The sequence below is a fragment of the Aedes aegypti genome, chromosome 2 (genome assembly GCF_002204515.2).
Source record: "Aedes aegypti strain LVP_AGWG chromosome 2, AaegL5.0 Primary Assembly, whole genome shotgun sequence".
In the NCBI taxonomy this organism is placed as follows: domain Eukaryota; kingdom Metazoa; phylum Arthropoda; class Insecta; order Diptera; family Culicidae; genus Aedes; species Aedes aegypti.
This window is the reverse complement of record NC_035108.1, coordinates 124,406,171-124,430,669: the sequence shown is the minus strand read 5'-3', so window position 1 is coordinate 124,430,669 and position 24,499 is coordinate 124,406,171. Positions and strand designations below refer to the sequence as shown.

General features: G+C 36.7%; 1 protein-coding gene and 1 long non-coding RNA gene across 7 annotated transcripts in view; one reads left to right on the top strand and one right to left on the bottom strand.

The window, feature by feature from the left end:
* Positions 1-9,204: 9,204 nt before the first annotated feature.
* Positions 9,205-24,499, top strand: part of LOC5575136 (BAG family molecular chaperone regulator 3) — a 26,385-nt gene continuing 11,090 nt past the window's right edge. For 4 of the 6 annotated variants that reach the window (XM_021842218.1, XM_021842217.1, XM_021842214.1 and 1 more), the window contains exons 1-5: positions 9,205-9,315; positions 9,589-9,703; positions 9,948-10,106; positions 10,247-10,428; positions 23,996-24,322. In XM_021842218.1, the coding sequence (XP_021697910.1) occupies positions 9,242-9,315; positions 9,589-9,703; positions 9,948-10,106; positions 10,247-10,428; positions 23,996-24,322 (857 nt within the window). In that variant the 5' untranslated portion in view covers positions 9,205-9,241. The remainder of the gene's footprint in view (positions 9,316-9,588; positions 9,704-9,947; positions 10,107-10,246; positions 10,429-23,995; positions 24,323-24,499) is intronic. The other 2 variants (XM_021842215.1, XM_021842216.1) reach the window with 2 other exon arrangements.
* The window catches only part of LOC110675995, an 11,968-nt gene continuing 10,010 nt past the window's right edge, over positions 22,542-24,499 (bottom strand). The window contains exon 2 of the long non-coding RNA XR_002499981.1: positions 22,542-22,706. This is a non-coding gene — a long non-coding RNA (uncharacterized LOC110675995). The remainder of the gene's footprint in view (positions 22,707-24,499) is intronic.

The window sequence follows — 24,499 nt, the reverse complement described above, 5'->3', positions numbered from 1 at the left end:
TATTTTCCAATTTACTGTTTCTCAAACTGTCGAAATCGTTCGCCGTAGGGTTGGTTTATTGTTACTTGGCATGGTAGGAGAAATTATTCAGATACGGTTGCAAATGGTTGTAGACAATATGGGGAACAGTACTAATACGGTTCTTATTTATGCGGGATATAATCTTTGAAAATGCTTTCGGTTGAAGAGCTAAATAGTTTTTCCAAAAACTCTTAAAAAAGCTGTCCGTCAAAGTTTAACATTATTTATCGCAAAACAAAAATCCTTATTTTTATGAACAAATTGTATGTTTGTATCCTTTACTATTCTACTAAAGGTAAAGCTTTAAAAATATCAATTATATTCCACCATTCAATGACATTAGGTAACTTTAGTGATTTACCCATTTATGGCCAAATTTGCTGATACACCATCCTTTCACTTCCAGCAAAAGAGAAAAGTAAAAAGCGTGTTCAAAACTAGTTTGGATTACTAAAGAAACTATATTAGTATAAACGAAAGCTAAATCGTGAGATTAAACTTAAGTCTTAAGTATAAATTTTACTGTTTATGGTAGTTTTACTAAAAAGTCTCATACTTTTAAAATCATGTACGCATATTTATCGATCTACTGCAAATTGTAAACAGTTTTCTCCGAATTTTTCAATTGGTAATCTCAGAATAACATATTATGAAAATAATATGTGGAAAATAAAATCGATTTTATTACAGCAGTGTTGCCAATTTTGATGATTGTCAATGTACTTTGATAGGTCTTCTAAGAATAAAACAATTGTGTTTCTGTTGTGCTTTGAATGTGACGTGGGGACTTACTAAGAGTAACTCTATGAAGGCGTAAGTTATTTTTCATATTAATACTATATTAGAACTTCCGTCAGCACGTACTTTTACACAAAAAATTCTACTCATATCAATTCCCATCAAATTTAAAAAAAAAATCTTTAAAAATATACGGGAAAATTGATTTTATTATATCTGTAAAATTGTTGCTCCAAAAATAACTTGATTTTTTCCATCAGGCTTCTGATTGATGATGCTTTCGAAGAACAAGCCTTTTTTGAAAATAGAAAATATAAACTATCGAATTTTCCAGACAATTTCTTACAATAATTGATTTTGATAACCTCAAAAAATCGACCGATCTAATCGTTGTTCCATATTCGTGTGAAATTTAATTATTTTGGAGAATTTTTATTATCACAACATTATACAATACTAGTCGAACGATGTGCAAAAAACCGATTGAAATTTCATTGATTAATAAGAAAGATACAGCATGCACAAGGTGCCCGGATAAAAACGTATCATTCAGTGAATGGAATAAACCATGAATGTACAATATAACGTATTGGATACAATACAGCGTATTGTAATTGAATGTCGAAGCAACATTATTCTTGTTTGGATATACAATTCAAAAACAATATAATATATTGTAACAGAACACTGTATTGTTTTTAATTGGTTTTATACCTTACAATTTTGGTCAAATTCCTTTTTTCGCGTAAAACAATTCTTGCTTTTGTCTATGTAGCTTTGCTGAAAGAACTAAACAAAACAAGTTCAGAAAGCAAGAAATGTTGGATGAAAAATATTCAAAACTTAAAAATAAGTAGTTTTTTAGAAGTCACTTGACATTAGCTGTAACGACGGATGCAACCATGATAAATATCTTTACTTCTATAAAGTTAAAATTATTTTGCTACTTTTGGCACGAATATCCGGTAAGTTGGGGGACAATCCATACAAAATACAAATTCTATACTTTTCACCACTAATTAAAATACAGTTCGTTATATTGTTTTTGCATTGTACAACAATACACAAATTGCTAATCAAGACAATACATGAACAATATTTCGTATTGTATTTTCAAAATGTATGTATGAGAAAATATCTAGATTTTTATTGTTACGATACTTAACCACCCATACATTATATTGCAAAAATCTCATAAACCATACAGTGAAATGTTCAAAACAATATATTGTACTGTAATTGTATTGTCATTTCACAATATACTGTATTGTATTTCCAATATATTGAATGGCACTGTTCCAATACGTTATATTGTTTTTGTATTGTATTTTTTATCCGGGTGTCCACTTTATAAAATGAACAGTCCTTACAACAAAGAACAAGATTTTAATCGTTGATGTTTAGTTAGAGTCTAGTAAAGAATAAGAGTAATATTTTGAGTGATAAAATCTGGCGACCATCTTGGATTTTGACGCCATCTTGATTTTAAGCAATAGAATGAATTTATCACCTTGTCAGCACTCAACAAGTTGAATTTTAATGCTACCGTTACACTTATTCTTCTTGTTCTTCATTTTCCTGACGTTACGTCTCTACTGGAACAGAACTATTCTTATCTGGTCAGACCCTACATTTTGTTTTTGTTGAAAAATAACTAGTAAAATATGTTTTTATCAAAATCTTTCATCGTGGTGAGCTAGACGGGGTTGGTGGTCTGAAGACGGGGTTGGTGGTCTGATGGCTACCGCTTCTGCTTCATAAGTAGAAGGTCATGGGTTCAATCCCAGCTCCGTCCCTTTCCTCGTACTTTGTAGTTGTATATCTCTCACTTGCTTCTATCTTCCATTCTAAATCTATCACACTCAAAACTATTCGTTCATAACAAACGCTAGAACCAGAGACGGACAAGAAACCGTTTCGCTAACGCTTCCATTCTTCCACGCGCATGCCTTCCCAGTATCACGAAAGTCGCCAAAGCTGGAAGGGTACGATGGGCGGGACACGTTGTGAGAATGCCGGACAACAATCCCGCAAAAATGGTGTTCAACTCAAATCCGGCCGGTACAAGACGAAGGGGAGCGCAACGAGCTAGGTGGTTTGACCAAGTGGAGCAGGATCTTGGAAGTGTGGGGCGATCGAGGAATTGGAGGTTAGCAGCCATGGACCGAGTTAGTTGGCGTAACATTGTGACGCAGGTCATGTCTTGAAGGACGTAGAGCCAGCAAAAGTAAAGTAAGTAAGCATGCCTTCCCTTACGCCTGATACATAGGGTCTGTCTCAATTGCGTTGTTAAAATGAGTCCGAACTTAAATTTGACAGTTCGGAAATTATTTCCCCTCCAATTAATCAATGAACTGTCAAATTTAATTTTTGTCTGGTCCAATTAGCAATTGATGCCGATTCAGGAAATTTCAACCCCAAGTGCATGCAAGTTATTGTCGCACCGCCACCAAACACCACACACAACTCACTCGCGCCGCGCCTCAACTCGCCACGCTTCGAAATATATTTTTTTCAAAGGAGGCGCTGCATTCTTATGATTTTTACAAACACAGCGCACTTATCACATATTAGTTGCGACGCTCTAACAACGGTCAAAAATAATTTTAAAAATGTGTTTGTCCTTGTTTCTACCAGATTCCTAATATCATTAAAAAAGTTATTTGAAGGTGAGTTTCTAATTTTTGCATTTACTCCTGCACTCAAATCTCCATGACTCGTTATTGAAGGGACCATCGAGTTACAGAACCCAAAACTAATGCAAATGTGATTAAAGGGACCATCGAGATAACCAACTTTTACTATGGTTCTTGTAGGGAATAGTTATAAGTGGGTAAATTATTGTTCATTTGGGTAACTCGATATAGAGATAACGAATGTCGAATGAGGGACAGTTGACTATATTTATTTTCTGCTTTACCTGTTCCTTTTTCATTCAACATTGAAGCAAGGTTCATGAAAATCTGCACTGCACGACACTTGCTGGAATGCCGTGATAAATTTTTCACAAAGAAACAATTGTTATTTTTTTTAATTCTTTAGAGATTCTTACAAAACAAATTATGTCCTCCCTACCTTGTAAGAAATATTTTGCATTTTAACACACCCTCTTCCCCTAAAAGCTTAACGATTTTTTTGAATGAATTTTTATCAGGGATTGAATCCTGAGAAAATTGAGAGAATCGCTCACGTATCGCTCTCTGTTACTATCATAACATGCTGCACATTATGAGAGACTGTTTATCGTATACTGCTACAACTTTGATCAGATTGGGGGGATAGTAGTGTATGATAAAACCCCTCTGAACATGATCCAAGCCTGGGGGACACTATTGCTTTTGGAAGTTCGTGGATTGTTTATCGTGCCAGTAAAGAAAAATACCTATCCCGAACGGTAAACAAGCGAGTAAAATGGGTTTTATCATCGCTCTCTCTTCGGGGCTCTCGCTCGCTGCTTCCATTTATCAGACTTGTTACACCTTGCGATACAATGACGATCGTGGACCGCAACAGATGGGATGTTTTTCTTTGCTTGCTTTGATCGTGCTTCATACTCAAATGAGAGCGAATTCTGCAAAGCCTGATTTTTATTGTGAATTCTCGATCATTTCAGGTCCCATTTGAGTCCTATAACAATTGTGTAAAATTTCAACTCGATCGGCTAAACTATAATTTAGCTCAAGCCGTTAAAAGTTTCTATAGGATTTGCTATGGCAAAACACACTTTTGCAAAGAAAAATCGACGAAGGACTCTCACTGATTTCTAAAAAAAAAATAATGCAGATCACGATATGTAACACTGCGGAACACGTTTTTGTCTCAAGCACCAAAATACCTCTATTCACTCAATTAAGGGTTGCTGAATTCATTGCCGTGTTCAAAAATATCATAACACGTCTAGTTTTTGAGATATTGGCTGTTGAAAATGCAAAAATTGACTAACTTAGCCAACTTGCATGCAAGTTTGCCAGCTTGTAAGGCAATTTATTTGCTTAAATTGCCACAGAATTCAAACTTTATGCTTAAAACAATACTTATCAAAAAACTTTATAATACTTTCAAAGCGGAAAAGTTATGTTTTGATGTTTTAAAAAAGTTTTGTATTTTCCCATATAAGAGAAACGAAGAATTTTGTATGGAAACAGCAAGCATGTTAAAAAAATCGGTTTAATTTAAATTTAGTCGTACGATTTCTACCAAATTATGTCTAGAATAAAAGTTTAAGGGCAAAATTGCATTCTTGTTGGATTAGATGACAAAAAGTTTGATCAATTTTACCTTGAATTTAATGTAAACATCGATAAAACCAATGATTTACACAACTTTGACGACCTGTAGCTAACAATTGTGACGTGCTGGAACATTCCTGAAAATGGCAACAGATTCAGCAACTCCAAATCTACTCGAGGCACATAATTTGGTCCTTGAGACACGCAAAAATGTCATTTTGGTTACGCTGTGTAATTTCATGATGAAAAACATTGCCGAAGACCATGAAGCAATCCACTTCTTGTGGAAAACAGTTATGCAATAAAAACCGATCAGCAAGGTGATGAAGGATTAATAAATAACAAAATAAGATAAAATACCCAATTAGTCAATGCTGAATAACTTTTTTTACAAGCATCGCATATTACGATATTCTTCATCGTAAATTTACCTATCGTCGTTTATGTTTAGACTTTTTATAGAAGTCAATTAGCAACTCCTGGTTTTTAATTTAAATATTACTTTTCCCATAGTAAATCCCATACATCCAGGCTGTCGCTAAATTATAGCATCACAGATCGATCAGATATTTGGTATAGTTATTATGTGGCCGAAATAACACCCAAAAAGTGGACGGAAACGAGAATTTATATTCTTCATATAATCGTATCCCACGCTTACAATAGCTTTTACCACCTTCCTCAAGTATCAATAGTTACAATAATACGATCCGTATTTAAATTTTATTGCATTCACCAAAATAGTGACTTAAATTACCAAAAGTGGAAAATTTTGGCTTTTAGTCACCAGATAAAAGGTGGCTCGCTAACAGCCCTGCAACTATTCGTTTGGTCAACACAAGATGTGTAGGTAATCATCCGAATGGAACAAGCTACCACACCACGGAAGCATTATATTTTCGGCGCGGTAAAATTTAGAAACGGTTCTTCTCTGAAGTTGGATTTTTCTTGGAATCTATGCTAGATTACCTATCTTCGGACGTGGTGCATTCGATCCGCATCCGGGTGCGCTATGATGCGCCCTACTTCCGAAGTAGAGTATCTTGCATGGATTCCGAGAAAAATCCGACGAATTGCACTTTCTAACTTACAATAGCTCCTTGGTGCAGCTGGAAGGACAGACCGATGGCCACATCGGTAATCGAAGCGGGACCAAAAGTGTAAACGACAGCATCCATAACAACGAAACAACGAACTAGGGAAATAATTCTCCATCTGTCAAAAATAGGTCTCCTCTAGAGCAGACTTATTTTTGACAGATCGAAATCAGAGGGGAAATAACTTCCGAACTGTCAAATTTAAGTTCGGACTCATTTTAACAACGCAATTGAGACAGACCCATAGGCAGTCTGCTAACCACAAAAGCAAACCTCTCTGCCATGCCTTTCCCCCCAATCCATACACTCCGCATGAACTGGCGTAGATGCAGTCGGACTCCACGGTCTACAGTGGGCCAGTATAAGTGCAACATCATTTCCTCCAGTTTCCCCACATTGGTCTGCATTCTGACGTGGCAGGCACCATTGTCGCTAAAAATAGAAGATCACCAGCACTTATACACTGAGGATTGTGTAAGTGCAGCTGATCTGGCAATACTGGAGTAGCATCCACGGGCGGCCAATCAAGCTCAAGCTCAAATCTTTCATCGTGGTGAACTCAAGTACATTGTATCAAAAATGTTTCTCATAAATTTTTGTTTGAAATTTTATTTGACTTTGTTAGAGAACACTTGAAAAAAAATGGTAAAATTCGAAAAATCTCGTATTTTTCTCTCCACATAAGACAACATCACGAAGTTATAGCTCTTCAGGCATTTTCAATAGTAATAAAAATAATACATTTCAGATCTACGAATGGTTAATCCCTATTCTCTTGGATAGGCAACATTAATTTTTGATTTCATGTTTTACGTAAATATAAGGATTAGTTTTTTCACCATTTTCAAATCGACCACAGCTAGAATCGGATTTTTAGTTCCAACACTAATTATACATGCTTAAGTTTAAAATTTCAATTTGAATAAGTGATAGTCCGATCAATTATCATATCGTCGCTGATATTTTTTTTTCAGATTTTTATTATACGCATTTTCTGACATAGAACAAACTTGGTAAAAGAAAGTCACTCAAAAATAACGCGATTTGTGCAAGACTGATAAGAGATGCTTCAAAGAAATGTTACGTAATCAACATATTAAAAATTAAATTATTCATTAAAAAGCGCAATCTACTCTTGTTGGGTACAGTAATCAAATGTGTAAAAATCATATTTTTATCTTCACTAGTCTTGAAATGGCAGTATGATACCATACTATAGCCCATACTTTCTGGGACACCCTATAGAATGGTCTAGGTGATTTTTCACGTAACAATGATGTTTGGATTATTTTGAGTGTAGGCGTTTTCTTTACATTCAATTACCGTCAAACGGATTGACTTGCAACACTTTTAAGATATTTTTCTTAAAAACTCATGCAATAAACGATTTTGTTTTTTTTTTTTGTCGTAGTTTTAATGTGGACAAGTACTCTCAAATATAAGTACACAAACAAATATTGCAATTCATACTTTAGTCACTTGCTATGTAAATTGCAATGCTAGGAAAATTGAAAAACAAAAATCATTTTCAAAGCAAATTATCAATATTGGGTCGTCACAAGGCCACCCGGTTCAGTGAGGATTCGTGTTAGCGTATCAAATTATTGCTTCTACTTATAAGGTTCAAAGTCGTTTTTTGAAACTGTGAACAGGTTTCATCGCATGAGACATTTAGATTCCTTGAAACAAGAAGCTTATTTTAGAAGTTAGGAGGTCTGCTACTCCACTGATTCGGAATCGTTTCCCTCCTAGATATCGAAAGATAAACTCTTGAACTTGGAAAGTACTTGTCTCATGAGTTGGAACCAACCTCAGATGCTGATTGTTTCATTTTTCCACTTCGACCTCCTCATCATCTAGGACAAATAGGTGGGTCTTAGTGGTTTGTCACTCTCTTATACTCTTCCGACCGTAACTTATAAGTATTCACTTAGGGGACGGACCTGGTGTAGTGGTTAGAACACTCGCCTCTCACGCCGAGGACCTGGGATCGAATCCCATCCCCCGACATAGTCACTTATGACGTAAAAAGTTATAGTGACGACTTCCTTCGGAAGGGAAGTAAAGCCGTTGGTCCCGAGATGAACTAGCCCAGGGCTAAAAATCTCGTTAATAAAGTCAAATCAATCAATCAATCAAGTATTCACAAGAAGAGTACAATATGGTAGATCTTACTCCGTAACGCACCACTAGAAGTGATCTACCAGCGTTACGGGTAAAATTGGTAGTTCCCGTAGTGATGAAAATGTCACTGTTTAGAACACTCGTGCACATGGCATGCCGGACTAGATATTGTTTCGGGAATTTCGATAGTTTGATGGTTTTAAAAATTTCGGCCACCTTCCCTTTTTCTGATGCTGTAAGAAACTCCTGCCCTGAGACCTGCTTAAAATCCGTCGTCACATAAGTTTCGTGCAAGAACGTCGGATTCTCTAGCGCAAGCAAAATTTTAACACGTTACTTCTTTTACTTGGACGTTATTTTGAAAACTGGAGAGCGAAAGATGAAAACTCATGATAGAAAAACATTTTATAAAAATTATTAATAATTCAAATGCAGCATTTCAAGTTTTTTTAATGCATTTTCAATAGAAATACATCAATTTAAAGTTGATCAAATTATGCGCGTTCCAGTCTGTAGGAATTTCTAAAAAAAATCTCTGAGTAATCCCTGGAGAATCCTTAGAAAAATTCCTAGGTAAAATCTTAAATAAATTCTGAGAGGCAATTTTTATGAAGTCTCTTTATCAAATAAAATTCAGTTGAATCAAACTTAAGCTAGGATGCTAGGATATTGTTTCACCTTGAAATAGCTCCAACAAGCATTTAAACAAAATTGGAAGCTGGAAACACTATTGCATTAAAATTATTTTGTCATTAATTTCTTATCTATCTGAAATTAGACTATTCCTTGAACTTGAAATTATTTTGTAAAACCTGGAAATATCAGTGAATTTCATTTCTGTAAACGAGTAGACGCTCTGATTGCGATGTTTGGCATCGCTGTGTCATCGCACAGCGAAAGTCATGACGGCAATCGTATAGGTTAATGATGGGTGGTGCTACCTTCCGTTGTTATGAAAAAAAAGTCGTAGTAAAGTGCAAACGCCAGAATGTAGGCTTCACCCACAGTTCGCCAGTCACAGTACGAGTGAAGATGTCGGAGCAGATCGAACCGATGAGTTTGCCTCCCGGCTGGGATTGTAAATACGATGCCCGGACGGGCCGATAGTAAGTGCTCTTATGACCCTTCGATGCATGATTGAATTTGAAGAATTAGTGTAATGGGAGAATCGCCCGGAATGTGCGGAGTGTATTAAATTTTAGGAAAACAAATAATGGAGTCAAATTGGATGAGGCGAAAAACAATATGGCGGCTGTTCTGTGATGATTAATATTTACATTCCTTCGCTATTCTGCCCATCCCAAGAGAATTGAACCGCGATTGCATAACTTTAGGATGCAAAATTAACAAATTTTGAAAAATTTCTCGTCACGTTTCAGCTACTACGTTAATTTGTTCACGAAGACGACAACATGGGAAGATCCGCGTGCCCGAATTCGCCAACTCCAGACGGGAGCCCCACTGCACATCTCGAACGATAGCATCTCGGTGCAGGTACATAAATTATGCTTAAGGGAGTTTCACAGTTGCGATTCCACATTTCTAGGACTACGATGAACCCCGCTAAGTGCTGCTAGTGCTCTGTTGTACATATTAACTTAATGTTGAACGAAACTCTATGTATCTTTCTTCTTTCTCTCTCGTTCTATGCTATGTTACTACCGTGTAATGTTGTACCACCAAAAAATCCAATTTGTCCTACCCACTCGCGGAAATTTGCGGCCCTGTAAAATTAAAGCCAGTGCATGGTTCTCCCTATCACGTGTACCCTTCAAGTAATTCGTTCTACCCAGCTCAACAAGCTTTCCAGAATCCTCCTTCGGGTGTTCCCAGTTTAACAGCTAGCCCCAATTTAGCCACCAAATTGCAGCAGCAGCAACAACAACAACAGCCAATTGTAAGTATCCTGTTGTCCTACTTTTGATCTGATGGTTCTAAAAATAACTCCAGCTGATGGATGTGCGCTAACTCCCGTATCTCAGTGCAACTTTTTTAATTACTAACGGTCGTGCCTCCCCCTTCCATCCTCACAAACAGGAATTATCGCCAATGGTGCGATCAAGTCCACACACGCCACGAATGGGCCTCGGGCGCCACGCCATGCAAGAAACCTCATTTTCCAACAATACCAGTGCCGCCGATACCGATGCCACCGTCGCCAAAATTAACTCCATGTTCCCGACCGTCCCAGAAACCCACATCCGGATGCTGTTGAAGAAGTAAGTAACACCACATCCTTATTCATTTTCCAACTTCCTGTGCCAACAGTTGGCCTTCACACTATTTGAAACAGACAGATTCTGCTCTACTTTGATACTAACGCTTTTTGAAACAAGCTTTTTGCAAGCAGCAATAGAATCTCACTCCAAAACACACTCTACACTCGATACACATGACAAAATTCAGCAAACAACAAAGTAATGACTATGTGGCTCTGGCGACACAAGAATCACCCAGAACAACATCAGGCACCAGGCAGTGTTTTGCGGATGCGATGTTTAGCACCAGTATGTAGCTTCCTGTATCGCTTCCGGCCAAACAGCAGCGTGTTTCGTGCTAGATTATGCTTTTCATTTAAACTTCAGCTCTTTGTGTTTGCCTTTGTTTCGTTTTTTTTTTGTACCACTTACCGCTCCCTGTCCTAATTACACTCCGGTGTTTGTTCTATGCTACATCATACATGGCATTTTATTTTTAGTTGTTCATTACGGTACCGTATCTTTGGGTGAAATTTTTCGCAATTTTCGTTTTCTATTGATTACTAGCTTACAAAACGTAGCTAGTCACGTACCAACGAAATTTGAAAGCGCAAAGCTATGTATAATCTTTGGTGCAAATATTCTGTTAGATAATGACCGCAAAATCTCCTAAATTCACTAAATTCATACACTGACCATTCTCCATTAAGCACGTGGCCTTAATGCTGTTGTAGTGTTTCTTCTGTTGTGGAACATTTTCAGAGTTCCTGTACATTCTATGTAATAGGGATAAGAATATTACGGAAAATTCCCAAATTTTCTTCTGAATAGCTGGTGCAGTGTTCTATATATTATTGTCAATTTTCGAGATCCCAGTTATGATGAAGAGACAATCGACTCATGAAAATATCGAATCTTGGAACAGGAATGCTTTGAAAAGCTGTTTTATGGGACCATCATAGTCGGGTTAATTCTATGAGTGGCGTGAGGTGACAATTGTCGGTGTCGTATAGGGGATTTTTTTATTTCCGTACGGGTTTGGGCCGAAAGGTCTCAGATTTTCATGAAACTTTTTCCACAGGCAGGGCTCATCAAAATATGAATAAAAAAAATTGAGAAAAAATCAGTGTCGCCTATTTTCTCGGAAAATTTTTGGAAATTTTTTGTTTTCCCCTGACACTACTTACTTTGAAAAGTCATAACTCAAGAACGAAGCATCATAGAAACAAAGTTATTTTATGAAAATGAAAGCAAAATTTCTCAGGAACAAAAAAAAATATTAACTGGAAAAAGTTTTCCACAAAATTTTCCACCGTTGAGAAAATTTGTAAAGAAAAGCCGGAAAAACTATGCTCCAACTCGTGGAAAATTTTCAAAAAAATATTTATGAGAAGATAATTTCATAAGCTTTAATCGCTGAAATTTTTGAAATGTACTTTTTTTCGTTTTTGAGTTATGACCAATTTTGTAAAAAATGTGCAAATGTGCCATTTTGAGCCTTTTTTTTTTGAAAAATCATAACTCAAGAAAGAAGCATCGTAGAAACAAAGTTTTTTTTATGAAAATGAAAGCAAATTTTCTCAGGAATAAAAATATATATTAACTGGAAACAGTTTTCCACAAAATTTTTCACCGTTGGGAAAATTCGTAAAGAAAAGCCGGAAAAACTATGTTCCAATTAGTAAAACTTTCAAAAATATATTTTTGAGAAGGTATTTTTATAAGCTGAAATTTTTGAAATGTATTTTTTTCCGTTTATGAGTTATGGCCAATTTTGTGGAAAATGACCATATAAGCCTTTTCTTTGAAAACCCATATTTCAATCGAAGCATCGGAAAAACAAAGATTTTTTATCAAAGCAATTGCAAATTTTCTAAAACATCTGAAAAAAAGATATGGGACTGGTTTTAGTGAAGTATAAGTCGAAATGGATGATATTTTTCATGAAAAATAACACCGCTAAGAAAAACTGAAATGTGCCATACATTTGCACATTTTTTACAAAATTGGCCATAACTCAAAAACGAAAAAAAAAGTACATTTCAAAAATTTCAGCGATTAAAACTTATGAAATTATCTTCTCAAAAATATTTTTTTGAAAATTCTCCACGAGTTGGAACATAGTTTTTCCGGCTTTTCTTAGCGAATTTTTTCAACGGTGAAAAATTTTGTGGAAAACTTTTTCCAGTTAATATTTTTTTTATTCCAGAGAAAATTTGCTTTCATTTTCATAAAAAAAAACTTTGTTTCTACGATGCTTCGTTCTTGAGTTATGATTTTTCAAAGTAAGTAGTGTCAGAGGAAAACAAAAAAAAATCCAACTGAGTTTTCCGGGAAAATAAGCGACCCTGAATTTTTCTCAATTTTTTTTATTCATATATTGATGAGCCCTGCCTGTGGAAAAAAATTCATGAAAATCTGAAACCCTTCGACCCACTTTGTACGGAAATAAAAAAAATCCCCATAGCGAGGTGACAATACTCGACTCAAGTGAAGTGACTCTCCATTTGATTTACAGGCGAGTCCCTTCACTCGAGTCGAGAATTGTCACCACGCTATACGACATCGACAATTTCACCTCACGCCAGTCGTAGAGTTAACCCAACACACTTAGATCAAATCACCGAATTCGGTAATCTCATTACCGAAATCTCAACAGCTGAACGGTCGGTAATCGTTTCGGTAAACGAACCGATTACTGACCATTCGGTAATTTGAATTTTAAAGCTTTGACTACCGATTCTTCGATAAACGTTTACCGACCATCTGTAGCTACGGTGCTAGTTTTCTCTCTAGGAATACCACTTCCTTGCTTCGAAAAAGGACAACGTACTTCACCAATGGTTCACTTTTATTTCGTCTTAGAATACTATACTTATGATTACTATTTTGAACAAAGCGGCTCATGGTCTAACTCAGTGCTTCCCAAACTTTTTGAGCTTTCGCCCCCTTGAGATCAATATTTATCTGGAATCGCCCCCCTGATATGTGATTCAAACATTTGTCTTCGACTAAAAATGTCTTCGACTCACATATCCATAGAATCATAATACAATAACTATTATGCACATTTCAAAATGCAATGTTTTTAGTGCAACGCACTTCTGTTCACATGAATATGTTATGTTTGGATTGACTGCATTGATTTTGTTTGAAATTATGCGTTTTTGGAAGGATGGAAAGATATGATTCGTTCATATGTGATTTCATACTGATTTATCTGCTACATGTTTCTAAGATTACTTCAATAATTTTAAGGAATTGTTAAAAATAAATGCTTGACGATTGTGGGTACGCTTTTTTATCCAATGCGAAACACTGAAAAAATATATGCAAATCAAGAATTGTTTTCAACTAATTTTTCAATACGATGTATAAAACTCGTTTTTTTAGATTTGTTTCGGACGTTCTGAAGGTTCCAATCCGACGCATCTCTGATATTTCTTCAAACCTTTTTTTAAATGGAGTGTTGTTCGTCTTCAAAATCAAGTAGTATTATCGTTGGAATCCAATTTGTGTCTGCTAAATTTTTCAAGATTCGATTTATACCATAAGAAATGCTAAGAATGATTGCAACCGAAACTTAAAAATGGGTACTGTTAGCATCCTAACCTTAAAGTTCCCAAACAAAAAAAAAACCTTTTTAATATTAGGCATTTGTAAAAATTTCTAAAAATTCTCAGGTGCATGTCTTGTACATCCAAATCCAAATCCAAATCAGTCCGACCTTGTGAAAATCTCAAATATCAATCATTCTTCAAATTGCACATGATTAAAAAAAAAACCTGCATGCATAACACTAACACTTTGTGTTTGACAATCACCAAGTAATGTCTTTCATAACTTTAAAATGACCATGCTTAGTGATATAACTATATAAGGTTAAATAGTCCTGGAATTAGTTAAGTTTTGAATTGATTATCCTTCAGATGTGTGTCCTCTAAATGTTATATGTAATTATTTTCAAAAGCTCCCGTGCTGGCTTTTTCGCCCCCCAAATTACGTTTTACAAATTTTCGCCCCCTTGAGCCTGAAAATCGCCCCCCGGGGGGCGAATTCGCCCAATTTGGGAATCACTGGTCTAACTCATGGATTACCGAAACTTCAGTTAATCATTTTACCGTGCTCGGTAATACTGTCGATTCACAGATGGGTCGGTATTTTTTTCGACAGCTCAGCGACAGATCATCGGAGATCGGTAATTTTACTGTCAAAAAATCATAGATTACCGAAACTTCGGTATTTCTGTGAACTGCAGATCTGTTTCGGTAAATTCATTTACCGAACACTCACACTCTGTTTGAGTGTGAAGTAACTACAAAGTTTTGTTCTGAGTAAGTTCTAATGATTCGATATCGAGTTATGGAACATCGGTCATGAAGGTATCACTATAAATTAAAAAAAATGGGTAATTATTGCTTCGGGTGTTTTTTAAGAGAATTTATCAGGGGATTTCATCCAGGAATTTCCCTGGAGAATTTCACCAGGAATTTCTCCGAAACTTCCTCCGGATTTTTCTTTCAGGGATTTTTCTAAGGAACTCTTCTAGAGGTCTATTTTATTCTGGCGTTTTGCTCCATTAATAATTCCGGGGATTTTTCCAAGGAACTCCGGAGGTTTCTCCCGGTGATTTTTTTTTTCCAAAAATTCCACTGGGATATCGTCTAGAGATTCCTACGGGGATTTTTTTTGTCATAAAATTTATCTTGAGATTCCCTTTCTTAGCCTATTGGTTAGAGTCTGCGGCTATAAAGATGCTCATGCTGTCGAAGCGCTCAAAAGAACGCTAAGCTGATAAGCAGGTTCTGTCCCAGTGAGAACGTACTGCTAAGAAGAAGAAGAAGAAAATCAGGAGATTTCTCCGGGTATTTTGTCCAAGAATTCCTCTGAGGCTATCCCCCAAGAACTCCTCCGAGGATTTTCTCCAGGAATTCGCCAGGGGATTTCCTCCAAAAAATGCTCTGAGATTTGCTCCATAGTTCTTTCAGGAATATTTTCGGAGTTTATATAAAAAATATTCCGCAGGTCCTCCAGTCCCTGCAGCAATTCCTTTGGAGGTTCTTCAAAAATTTCTATATGGACTTTCCTCATGGACTTTCTTCGTAGTTCGGGAATTCTTTCAGATTTTCTCAAGCAATTCTTTTAGAACTCCACCAGGATTTTTTTTCGGATTTCCTCTATAGTTCCTCCTAGATTTTGTTTCGGAATTTCTCCAGGAATTCTTAGAGTTCCTCTAGTAATTCTTTTGGAATCCTCTGGAGTTCCACTAGGAATTTTGCAAGAGTTACTTCTAATAATCGGATAATCCTCCAGGCTTCCTTGGGAAATTTCTCGACAGCTTCTCTGTAAATTCCCCTAGACGTCCTCTGGTGATTCCTCCAGAGTTCCTCATGGAATTCCTCCTGGATTTTTTTAAGTACTTTCAGCAATTTCTCTGGATTCCATCCATCAATTCCTCTGAACTTCCTCCGGATTTCGACTGAAAATTCCTCCAGAAACTCCTCTGGAGTTCTTCCAGAAACTTCTTTGGACTTTTTCTAGCAACTACCGAAAAGCTAAACATTACATTTACTTTGCAATTGAATAAAATGGACAAATTGATGTGAAGTTTTGCGAAAAACTTACACGTCTTCTCAGTGAGAATCGAACTAACGACTCCCTGATCTCTAGGTAGGGCGCGTTACCCCTATGCCATGAGAGGACTCATGGACGCAGAAGTTAACCTGAATTCGAATTCAGCTCTACAATCACGTGGTCCTTTTTCGCAAAGTGCACCTCTTTCGGAAGAATTAGATGTCCATCCAAACACAACGCTTTCTATATATCCAATGCCTAGCCCGAGAGCGCATTATTTTTTTCACTCGCCATTGGAAGCCTACACAATAGAAATCTCAGCCAGCACGTCGTCCAATTGATTCTTCGTGGAACTTCTTTCCTGAAGAAGTTTTTTGATAAATCCCTACATAAGTTCCTGGAAGGATTTCTTGAGCACTCCCTGGAGGAACCCCTTGAAAGAATCTAGAGTTATCTCTAGAGGAATCCTCAGTGCAAATTCTGGAAAAAATCCTAGGGAAATTCTTGCATGAGCCTTTGGAGGGATTCCCGAGCAAATATCATGAGAAATTCCTGGAACATAAAACATGCTTTTCGACTACGTAGTCTTTATTTTTGCAACGTTTATTTTTATAATAAATACTGCGTAGACGAAAAGTATACTTCATTAAAACATACAGTCGATTCTCTGCCAGCTCATCCCTGGAACAATTTCTAGAGAAAACAATTAAAGATTTTCTGGAGTCTTGGAGGAATTCCTGTAAAAAAAAACTAGCGAAAATCTTTGCGGGAATCCGTGTAGAGATTTTCCTAGGGTAACCCCTGCAGGAGTCTCTGGAGAAACTCCTGTAAGAAGGATGATCTAAGTTAATTACTGAAGGACTCCTGGAGGCATCTATGGAGGAATCCCTAGAGAATCCTTGGAGGTATCACAGGAAGCATCACTCTAGAGATTTTGCTGGTGGAATCTCTAGAGAAATCCGGGGAAAACCTCATGTAGAGATTTTTCTGAAGAAACCCTTGAATTATCCTTAAAGGCATCCATTGATTTTTTTGTAGAAATCTCAAGTGGAGGGATCCATGAGGAGATTTTCCGAAAGGAATTGATGTAGAGATTTTACTGGAGGAATTTTTGTATACAGAATAGAATTCCTAGATAAAATTCTTGAAGAATTCGTAAGTTGAAAAACACCTGGAGGAATTCCTGATGAAATCATAGAATAATTCGTGGAAGAATTCCAGAAAAAATCTTCGGAATAGTTTCTGGACCATAGGTTCCCAAACTTTTTGGTTGCGCGACCCACCTAGCAAACAACCGTATTCCTTGCGACCCACCAGTGTGAAATTGTTCAGAAACAGTTTTGTACTGAAACTGCTGAGGTCACTTCTGACTTTATTGGGAAATGGATTCGTTCAAAAGACGTAATTGATATTGACATGCACTATGCTTTATTATTTACATAGAAAACTCTTACAACAACACTAGAAATTGTTTGAATGTCTCGAACTGAGTCTATTCTCGCAAAACTTCTTGATTAAGTCAAACCTCCATGAGTCGATGTTCCATTTCTCAATATTGACTCACGGGATAAATATTTGGATTCTAATCGAAGTTGCATGCACCTCAGATTTTTATTTTTTTCACCCTGAAGGTTTCTTTCACACCCTGAAAGTTTGAAAATGTTCTGTCGGAGAAATTTATAAATTTTCAAATTTAAGGCTTATTTTAAACACTTAATTTAAGAAAAGTCAATTTTGCAGCTGAAGCTTTCTCCGACAGAATATTGTGTATCCTTCCAACCACAAAATCTCAGCGCAAAAAATTAACGCGTTCATAGAAATATCGGAGGAGTATCGAGGTTCGATAAAAAAATTGAAATTTTGACACCGTGAACCATACTAAAAATTTAAAAATTTATGAGTACTATGATGTTCCTCACAAACAGCTGAAAACAAAAATACTTGTTCCATTACTCGATATTTCCATGGGCCGATAATCCATTCGACTCATGGAAGTTTTACTGTACAATAAGTATGGTTTATTTAGAAAGACCAACCAAAGAAGGCTGTTAGTGGTTCTATTGGTGTCCTGAGATTTTTGACGACCCTTGCTTTAATAATTATTCAAATGTTTTAGCCTTAGATATTAGACTTAGATCTAAGCTGCACAATAGTATTGGTAATGCCAAATGACCCTATGGCTGATCCCTGAAAGAAACTGTTTAAGTGATTAAGTAAGAATATGATTAATAAATTCCAAGCAGTGGCTAAAGTTTTAGGAAACTTTAGCCACTGCTAAAAAAAAAACTTTGGAAATATATTGATATTTTAGATTTTTTTCGCGACCCACCAAAGACTGGCTCACGACCCCCCAGGGGGTCACGACCCACAGTTTGGGAAACTATGTTCTGGACGAATCTCGAAATGACTCCTTGGGGATATTTTTGTATCTATCCTCGGATGAAACTCTGAGGAAATCAATAGAGAAATATCTTGAGTAATGCTTGAAGAGATTATCCTAGTGTAACTCCTGGAACAATTCCTGGAGAATTCCTTGAAGACATCTTTGCAAGAATCTTTGTAGAGATTTTCCTAGAGGAATCCTTGGAGAAACTTCTAAAAGATTTTCTAGAAAAAGAAATGCAAGGATTAATCGTTTGAAATCCTTGGAGAAATCTTCGTAAAAATTCCGGGATACTCCTGAAACAAATCCTAGAAGAATCCTTGGAGAAATTCCTGGAAGAATCCAAGTAAAGATTTAACTGGAGGAATCTATAAATGAATCACAGGAGACATTACTACAGGAACTCCATACGAAATCTCTAAATAACAGAATCGCTGTGGAAATATCCCTGTAAGAATTCCTGGAATAATCTTTGAAGAAATTGCTGAAGGTAATCCTGGAGCCCTATCAGAAACCGTCTAAAATGTCTCATGGTAAAAGCTCTGGTGGAATCCCTGGATAAATCCCTATAGAGAGTACGGAAGAGATTATCTTGGAATTTTTTTTTTAATAAAAAGAGGATTCTCCGAATGAATTCCTGGAGACATCCATGGAAGAGTCTCTGAAGATATTTCAAGAGGAATTTTTGAAGGAATCCCTGCAGTCCCATTTGAACTGGTCATTTGATTGCTTTCAAAAGTTATAATTTGTCAGCGATAAAATGTTATTTCAATCATAGATAAATCGAACCCAGACACCTTCAGCATGGCTTTGCTTGGTTGCCGTGCACTCTAACCACTTGGCTAAGGATTGTCCCAGAAAAATATGAACAGAGGTTTCGCCAGCAAAATCTCTACACTAATTCTTCCAGAAATTTTCGCAAGGATACTTCAAGAATTTTCTCCAGGGATTTCTCCAAAGCTGTCTCTAAGGATTCCTTCAACAATTAACTCAGGTAATCCTTCTAAGATTTTTCTAGCAATTTCTTCAAGAATTTCTCCAGAGATTACTATAGAAAACTCATTCTATGGTTCGCCCAAAAGTTGTCCTATCGATTTTTTTCAGGAATTCCCCCAGAGATTTTCTCGGGTATTCCTCCAAAAACTCTGACAAGATTTTCTCTAGGGATTTTTCTAGAAATTTTTTTCCTCCAAGATTTCTCCCAGAAGTTCCTCTAGGGATTCCTCCGTAAATACTACAGGGATTTCTTATTATTTTTTTTCTATAGGTTCCTCTTGGAATTACTTCTGGAAACCTTCCAAGTGTTTCTCCAGGAGTTTATCTACGGATTTCTCCAAAAATGTCTTCATGGAAGAAGTTTCTGCAAGAATTCTTGAGATTATTTCGGATGAAATTCCTGGAGGAACTCATGATGGAATCTTTGGAAGAATTTCTAGAGGAATTCTTGGAAACATCCCCGAAGGCATTTTTGAGGCCCATAACGATTCTCTAGATGAGCTTCTAGGTACATCCGTGGAGATTAAAATAGTTGTGTAAATGTAAAAGTTCTTAAATTACTTCATGTAGCGATTTTGCTGAAGCTATCTCTAGGAGAACTTCCCAGGGTAAAATTTCTGGTGGAATCCGGGTAGAATCTCTGGAGCAACCCGTTGAGAATCCCTGAAGAAATCTCCGGAATAATCCCTGGAGGAATTTTGAGAAGAATACACTGAATGCATCCTCGAAGGACATTCTGGAGAAAGATCTGGAGTAATTCTAAAGAAGTAGTCTTAATGTAACCCCTGGAGGTATCCCTGAAGAAATCTCTTTAGACATCTCTGCAAGAATCCCAGTAGATATTATTCTGGTGAAATGCTTGGAGAAGTCTCTGTAAGAATTCCTTGAGAAATATCTGAAGAAACATCATGAGCAATCGCCTAAAAAATACCTGGGAAGAATCTCTGGAGGAATCCCTTGATCTATCCTTGACTAAATTCATGGAGGTATTCTTGGAGAGAGTCCTGGAGGAATCTTATTAAAAATGTTATCGCATGATTTTATGAAGAGAACACTGGATGTATTCTTGTTACAACTCTTTTAGGGACTAGTTGCGATATATCTAGTGGAATACCTGTAAAGATTTTATTGGAGGAATCTCTGGAATATCCCTTGAAGAATCCCTGAAGGAATTACAGGCAGACTTTCTGGAGGAATTGCTGAAGGAATCTGATCTAGTTTTAAAAAATCTGGTTGCGATCAAAACTTCTCCATGAATGAATGTCTGTCGAAATCGCTGTATGGATCATTGTAGAGATTATCTTGAATAAATTTGTAGTAAAATCCATAGAGGTACCTTCGAAAAAAAATCATAGAGAAATCTCTGAAAGAGCCTTTGGAGAAGTTTTCTTCCAACACCAATGTTTTCATTATCATCGTCAACGCAAGTTTAACGAACCAATATGCAGCCATTCCATGAAAAACCGATCTAGTGGGTCTCTGAATTCCGTGCAAATTTGCTATTTTGTTCCTTATCCGAAATAAGGATACACGTATTTTTGGATTTTTTGATTAGAATGACCATTTCCGAAATAGGGTGACCAGAAAAATCGCGATTTCGCAAAATTTTTATTTTAAAAAAAAATTATAACTTTTGAACCATTTGACCGATTTTCAATCTTTTTGGACGAAATGAAGCTAAAGATTTTTCAATTTTGTCTGAATAGTTGAAATTTTAAGCTTTCATTCCATACAAAAAGATTGGAAATTGGTTGAGCTGTTCAAAAGTTATGATTTTTTTAAACATTACAAATCTAATGCGCTGAGATGTACAGTGTGTGCCGATGAAAAATGACTGATTTTTTATTTTCAAAAAAATATATCTCAAAAACTAAAAAACATACATCGCTGAAAATTTGACAGTATACGTAAAGTTTTCTGAACTTTCAAGAAAAAATGAGAACAGCGATAGCTCCTTTGGTCCCGAGGCCTTCAAAACACGAAAAAACGGAAACTTTTGAGTTTTTTCATGTAAAAAACTCAATTTTTGTGAAATTTTATATTTTTCCTGAAAAGTCAAATCTTTAGCCTTCATGTCGTCCAAAAAGATTGAAAATCGGTCGAACGGTTCAAAAGTTATAATTTTTTTTTTAAATAAAAATTTTGCAAAATCGCGATTTTTCTGGTCACTCTATTTCAGAAATGGTCACCCTAATCAAAAAAATCCAAAAATACGTGTATCCTTATTTCGGATAAGGAACAAAATAGCAAATTTGCACGGAATTCGGAGACCCACTAAATCTGTTTTTCATAGAATGGTTGCATGTTTGGATGCACAAATATGTTCCTACAAAATGTTTGTTATTAGTTTGTACACATATTACACAGTTCGCGCAAACATTCGTGCAACCCTCACAAATGTTCGTGCATTGCACGCACTGTGTAATCAAAGCCTTAAGCTTAAAGATAAACTGTTACGTCCTGTCCTAGGATGTCCTGCGTAAAAAAACGCGTCAATTCAAAAAACGACGTAAAAACCACACGCGTTGCTTAAAATAAACGACGTATAAATAATATATCTCCTGTTTTTCGACGTTTCATGCCCATACGAATTATAATGTAGAACATTGTTTTGCATGAAAAAAAAAATAACTCAGGTATTTACGGGGGTTTTTACTTCGTTTTTTGTATTACGGCGTTTTTACACGCTGAAATAAACCACGTAAAATACTTCAGTGTTCGCTGTTTCACTCAAGTAAAGAAAAGAAATTTCTCGACTGAATGGGTCAAAAATGTTCCTACAGAGAGCACCATTTGAAATGTCCTTTCTTCTCAACTGTGTACTGCGATCAAAGAAATGCGATTTTTTCTATAATTTCTGGGAAGAAATTTTCCACGCATCGAGATTACAGTCACTCTATTCACATGCACTCAAAAAAAAATCTACACGTCAAGGCTACGTGAAAACATATGTAGTTTTTTCGATTGCACTTTTCACGTAGCACTTACGTGAGTCATGCAGCGAATGAACACACGAACGAATCAACTTTTCTCGTTCCACTGGAATTTTACGTAGCTGCTAAGTGACTTTTGGGTACGAAGCATTTTTTGGATTCTGCAATGCGTTTTAGTAAATTGTATGGGAACTATAGATAAGAGAGGTGTTTCTTTCAGGTTATTTTTTCCTGAAAATTATATCCTGTTTGCATTAATTGAATGAAACATGTTGATAAATCACTCTATAACATTTATTAGAAAATCTTCACTTAGAGTTAAATTCACAGAAGCTGGTTTGATTCGATTTGGAATGGAACATCGACTAAAAGCAAGCCGCGATTAACGATGACACTGTGTTCTCAGCATGGTCCTATTGGAACAGAATAAAACTTACATTAATGAAGAGTTAAGTTACTTCTTCGAAAAAAAAATCGTATTCAATGATTTTCTATACGCTCATAACCCGTATATACCTGAGTGAAAGCAAAAATATTAAAATTCTCACCGATCAGCAAATACTTAACGGATTCCAATAATATTTTTTTAGTACCCTCGTACACATATCTAAATTCTGAAAGTGATCAGAGGAACTCGGGAATGTTTACGTGGCTGACAAATATACTACAGTTAACTCTCCCTTACTCGATATTGAAGGGACCATCGAGTTAGGGAGGTATCGAGTTACAGAACACAAAACCAGTGCAACTGCGATCCAAGGGACCATCGGGTTAGCCATGAAAACCAACTTTTACTATGGTTCTCTAACTCGATAACGAGATACGGAATATTGAGTTAGGGAGAGTTAGCTGTAGTAAACTTTCTGCAGTGTAGGGGCCTTCCTTCAATACCCGGTCGGTTCAGGATCTTTTCTTAATGGAAATTTCCTTGACTTTTCTAGGCATAGAGTGTCATTGTACCTACCACACGATATACGAATGCAAAAATAGCAACTTTGGCAAAGAAAGCTCTCAGTTGATAACTGTGGAAGAGCTCATTGAAAACTACGCTGAGAAGCAGGCTCTGTCCCTGTGAGGATGTTAATGCCAAAAGGAAGAAGAAGAAGTAACTTTCTGCAGTGATCTGTTATAGAAACAATCTAAAACCTGCCTTCTGAAAGAACCTCATCGAAATTTCTCCGGAAGATATGCCAGACACGGCCAGGACTAACAATAAAAAAAAACAGAGTTTGTCAGAAATTTGACCAGGACTTCAGAAGAGAGTACTAATGTTGTACTAATTTTATCAAGTCAGTTATCTTACACACCATCGATGATAATTGAAGAGACTTGATAAATCAATGAATAACCTCGCTCTTTGTTACTGTTTGTTGTTTTAAATATCTTCATCAATAGTCTGCTGTTATCTTTTAATTATGTTTTAGTTTATACACACAAAACACACGCACTAGGGTCTATTACTGTTTGCGATCACTATGTCAAATACTGTCTTAAAAACCTTCCCCATCACACAAGTGTTCCTAACGATTTCTAACACACGAGTATATTTTTCTATCGCACGCTGCATTTCCGACTAACGATTTGAACGCATCCTGTTCAACCGAAAACGCGCTGTAAAATGGTTGCAAATTCTACAATCTTCCACCGCTTCTTTGGTGTATGTGTGCCTTTCAATACTGTTAAAAAAAACCACTCCTCGAAGATATTACAATCGCGAAGCGGTCGTCATAAGTGCCCTGCAGGTGGAGAAACACCCGCTGACCACTCCGGGTCCGTACTCGACGCCTCCGCTGCCCCAGCGTCACTTCCACAACACGGCCATGGGGGTGGTTTCCGCCTTTCAGATGACTCCGGTGCTGAGTGGCCGCAGTGAGGTTTCCACCTCGCGCACCGCCAGTCCGGTCCCGCGGCCGGCCAGTTGCGCCAGCGGAAGCTACTACGGCTACCAGCATGGATCGCCCCGCAGCAACGGATTCGACATCCGCTACAACTCACCGAAACCGCACTCATCGCCCAAGATGAGACTGAGGTTGTTTCTCTTTCCTGGTTACACTAGAGAAACGTTATAAATGTTGTTTTTTCCTCCAAATTGTAGATTGCTTTTATCTGGTTTTGTTTGATCTATATTTTTGGTTTATCGATTTATAAGCGTGTCACTTCTTGTAGTAGATTCGGATTATTTTCAGTTCCATCATTTTACCATGAC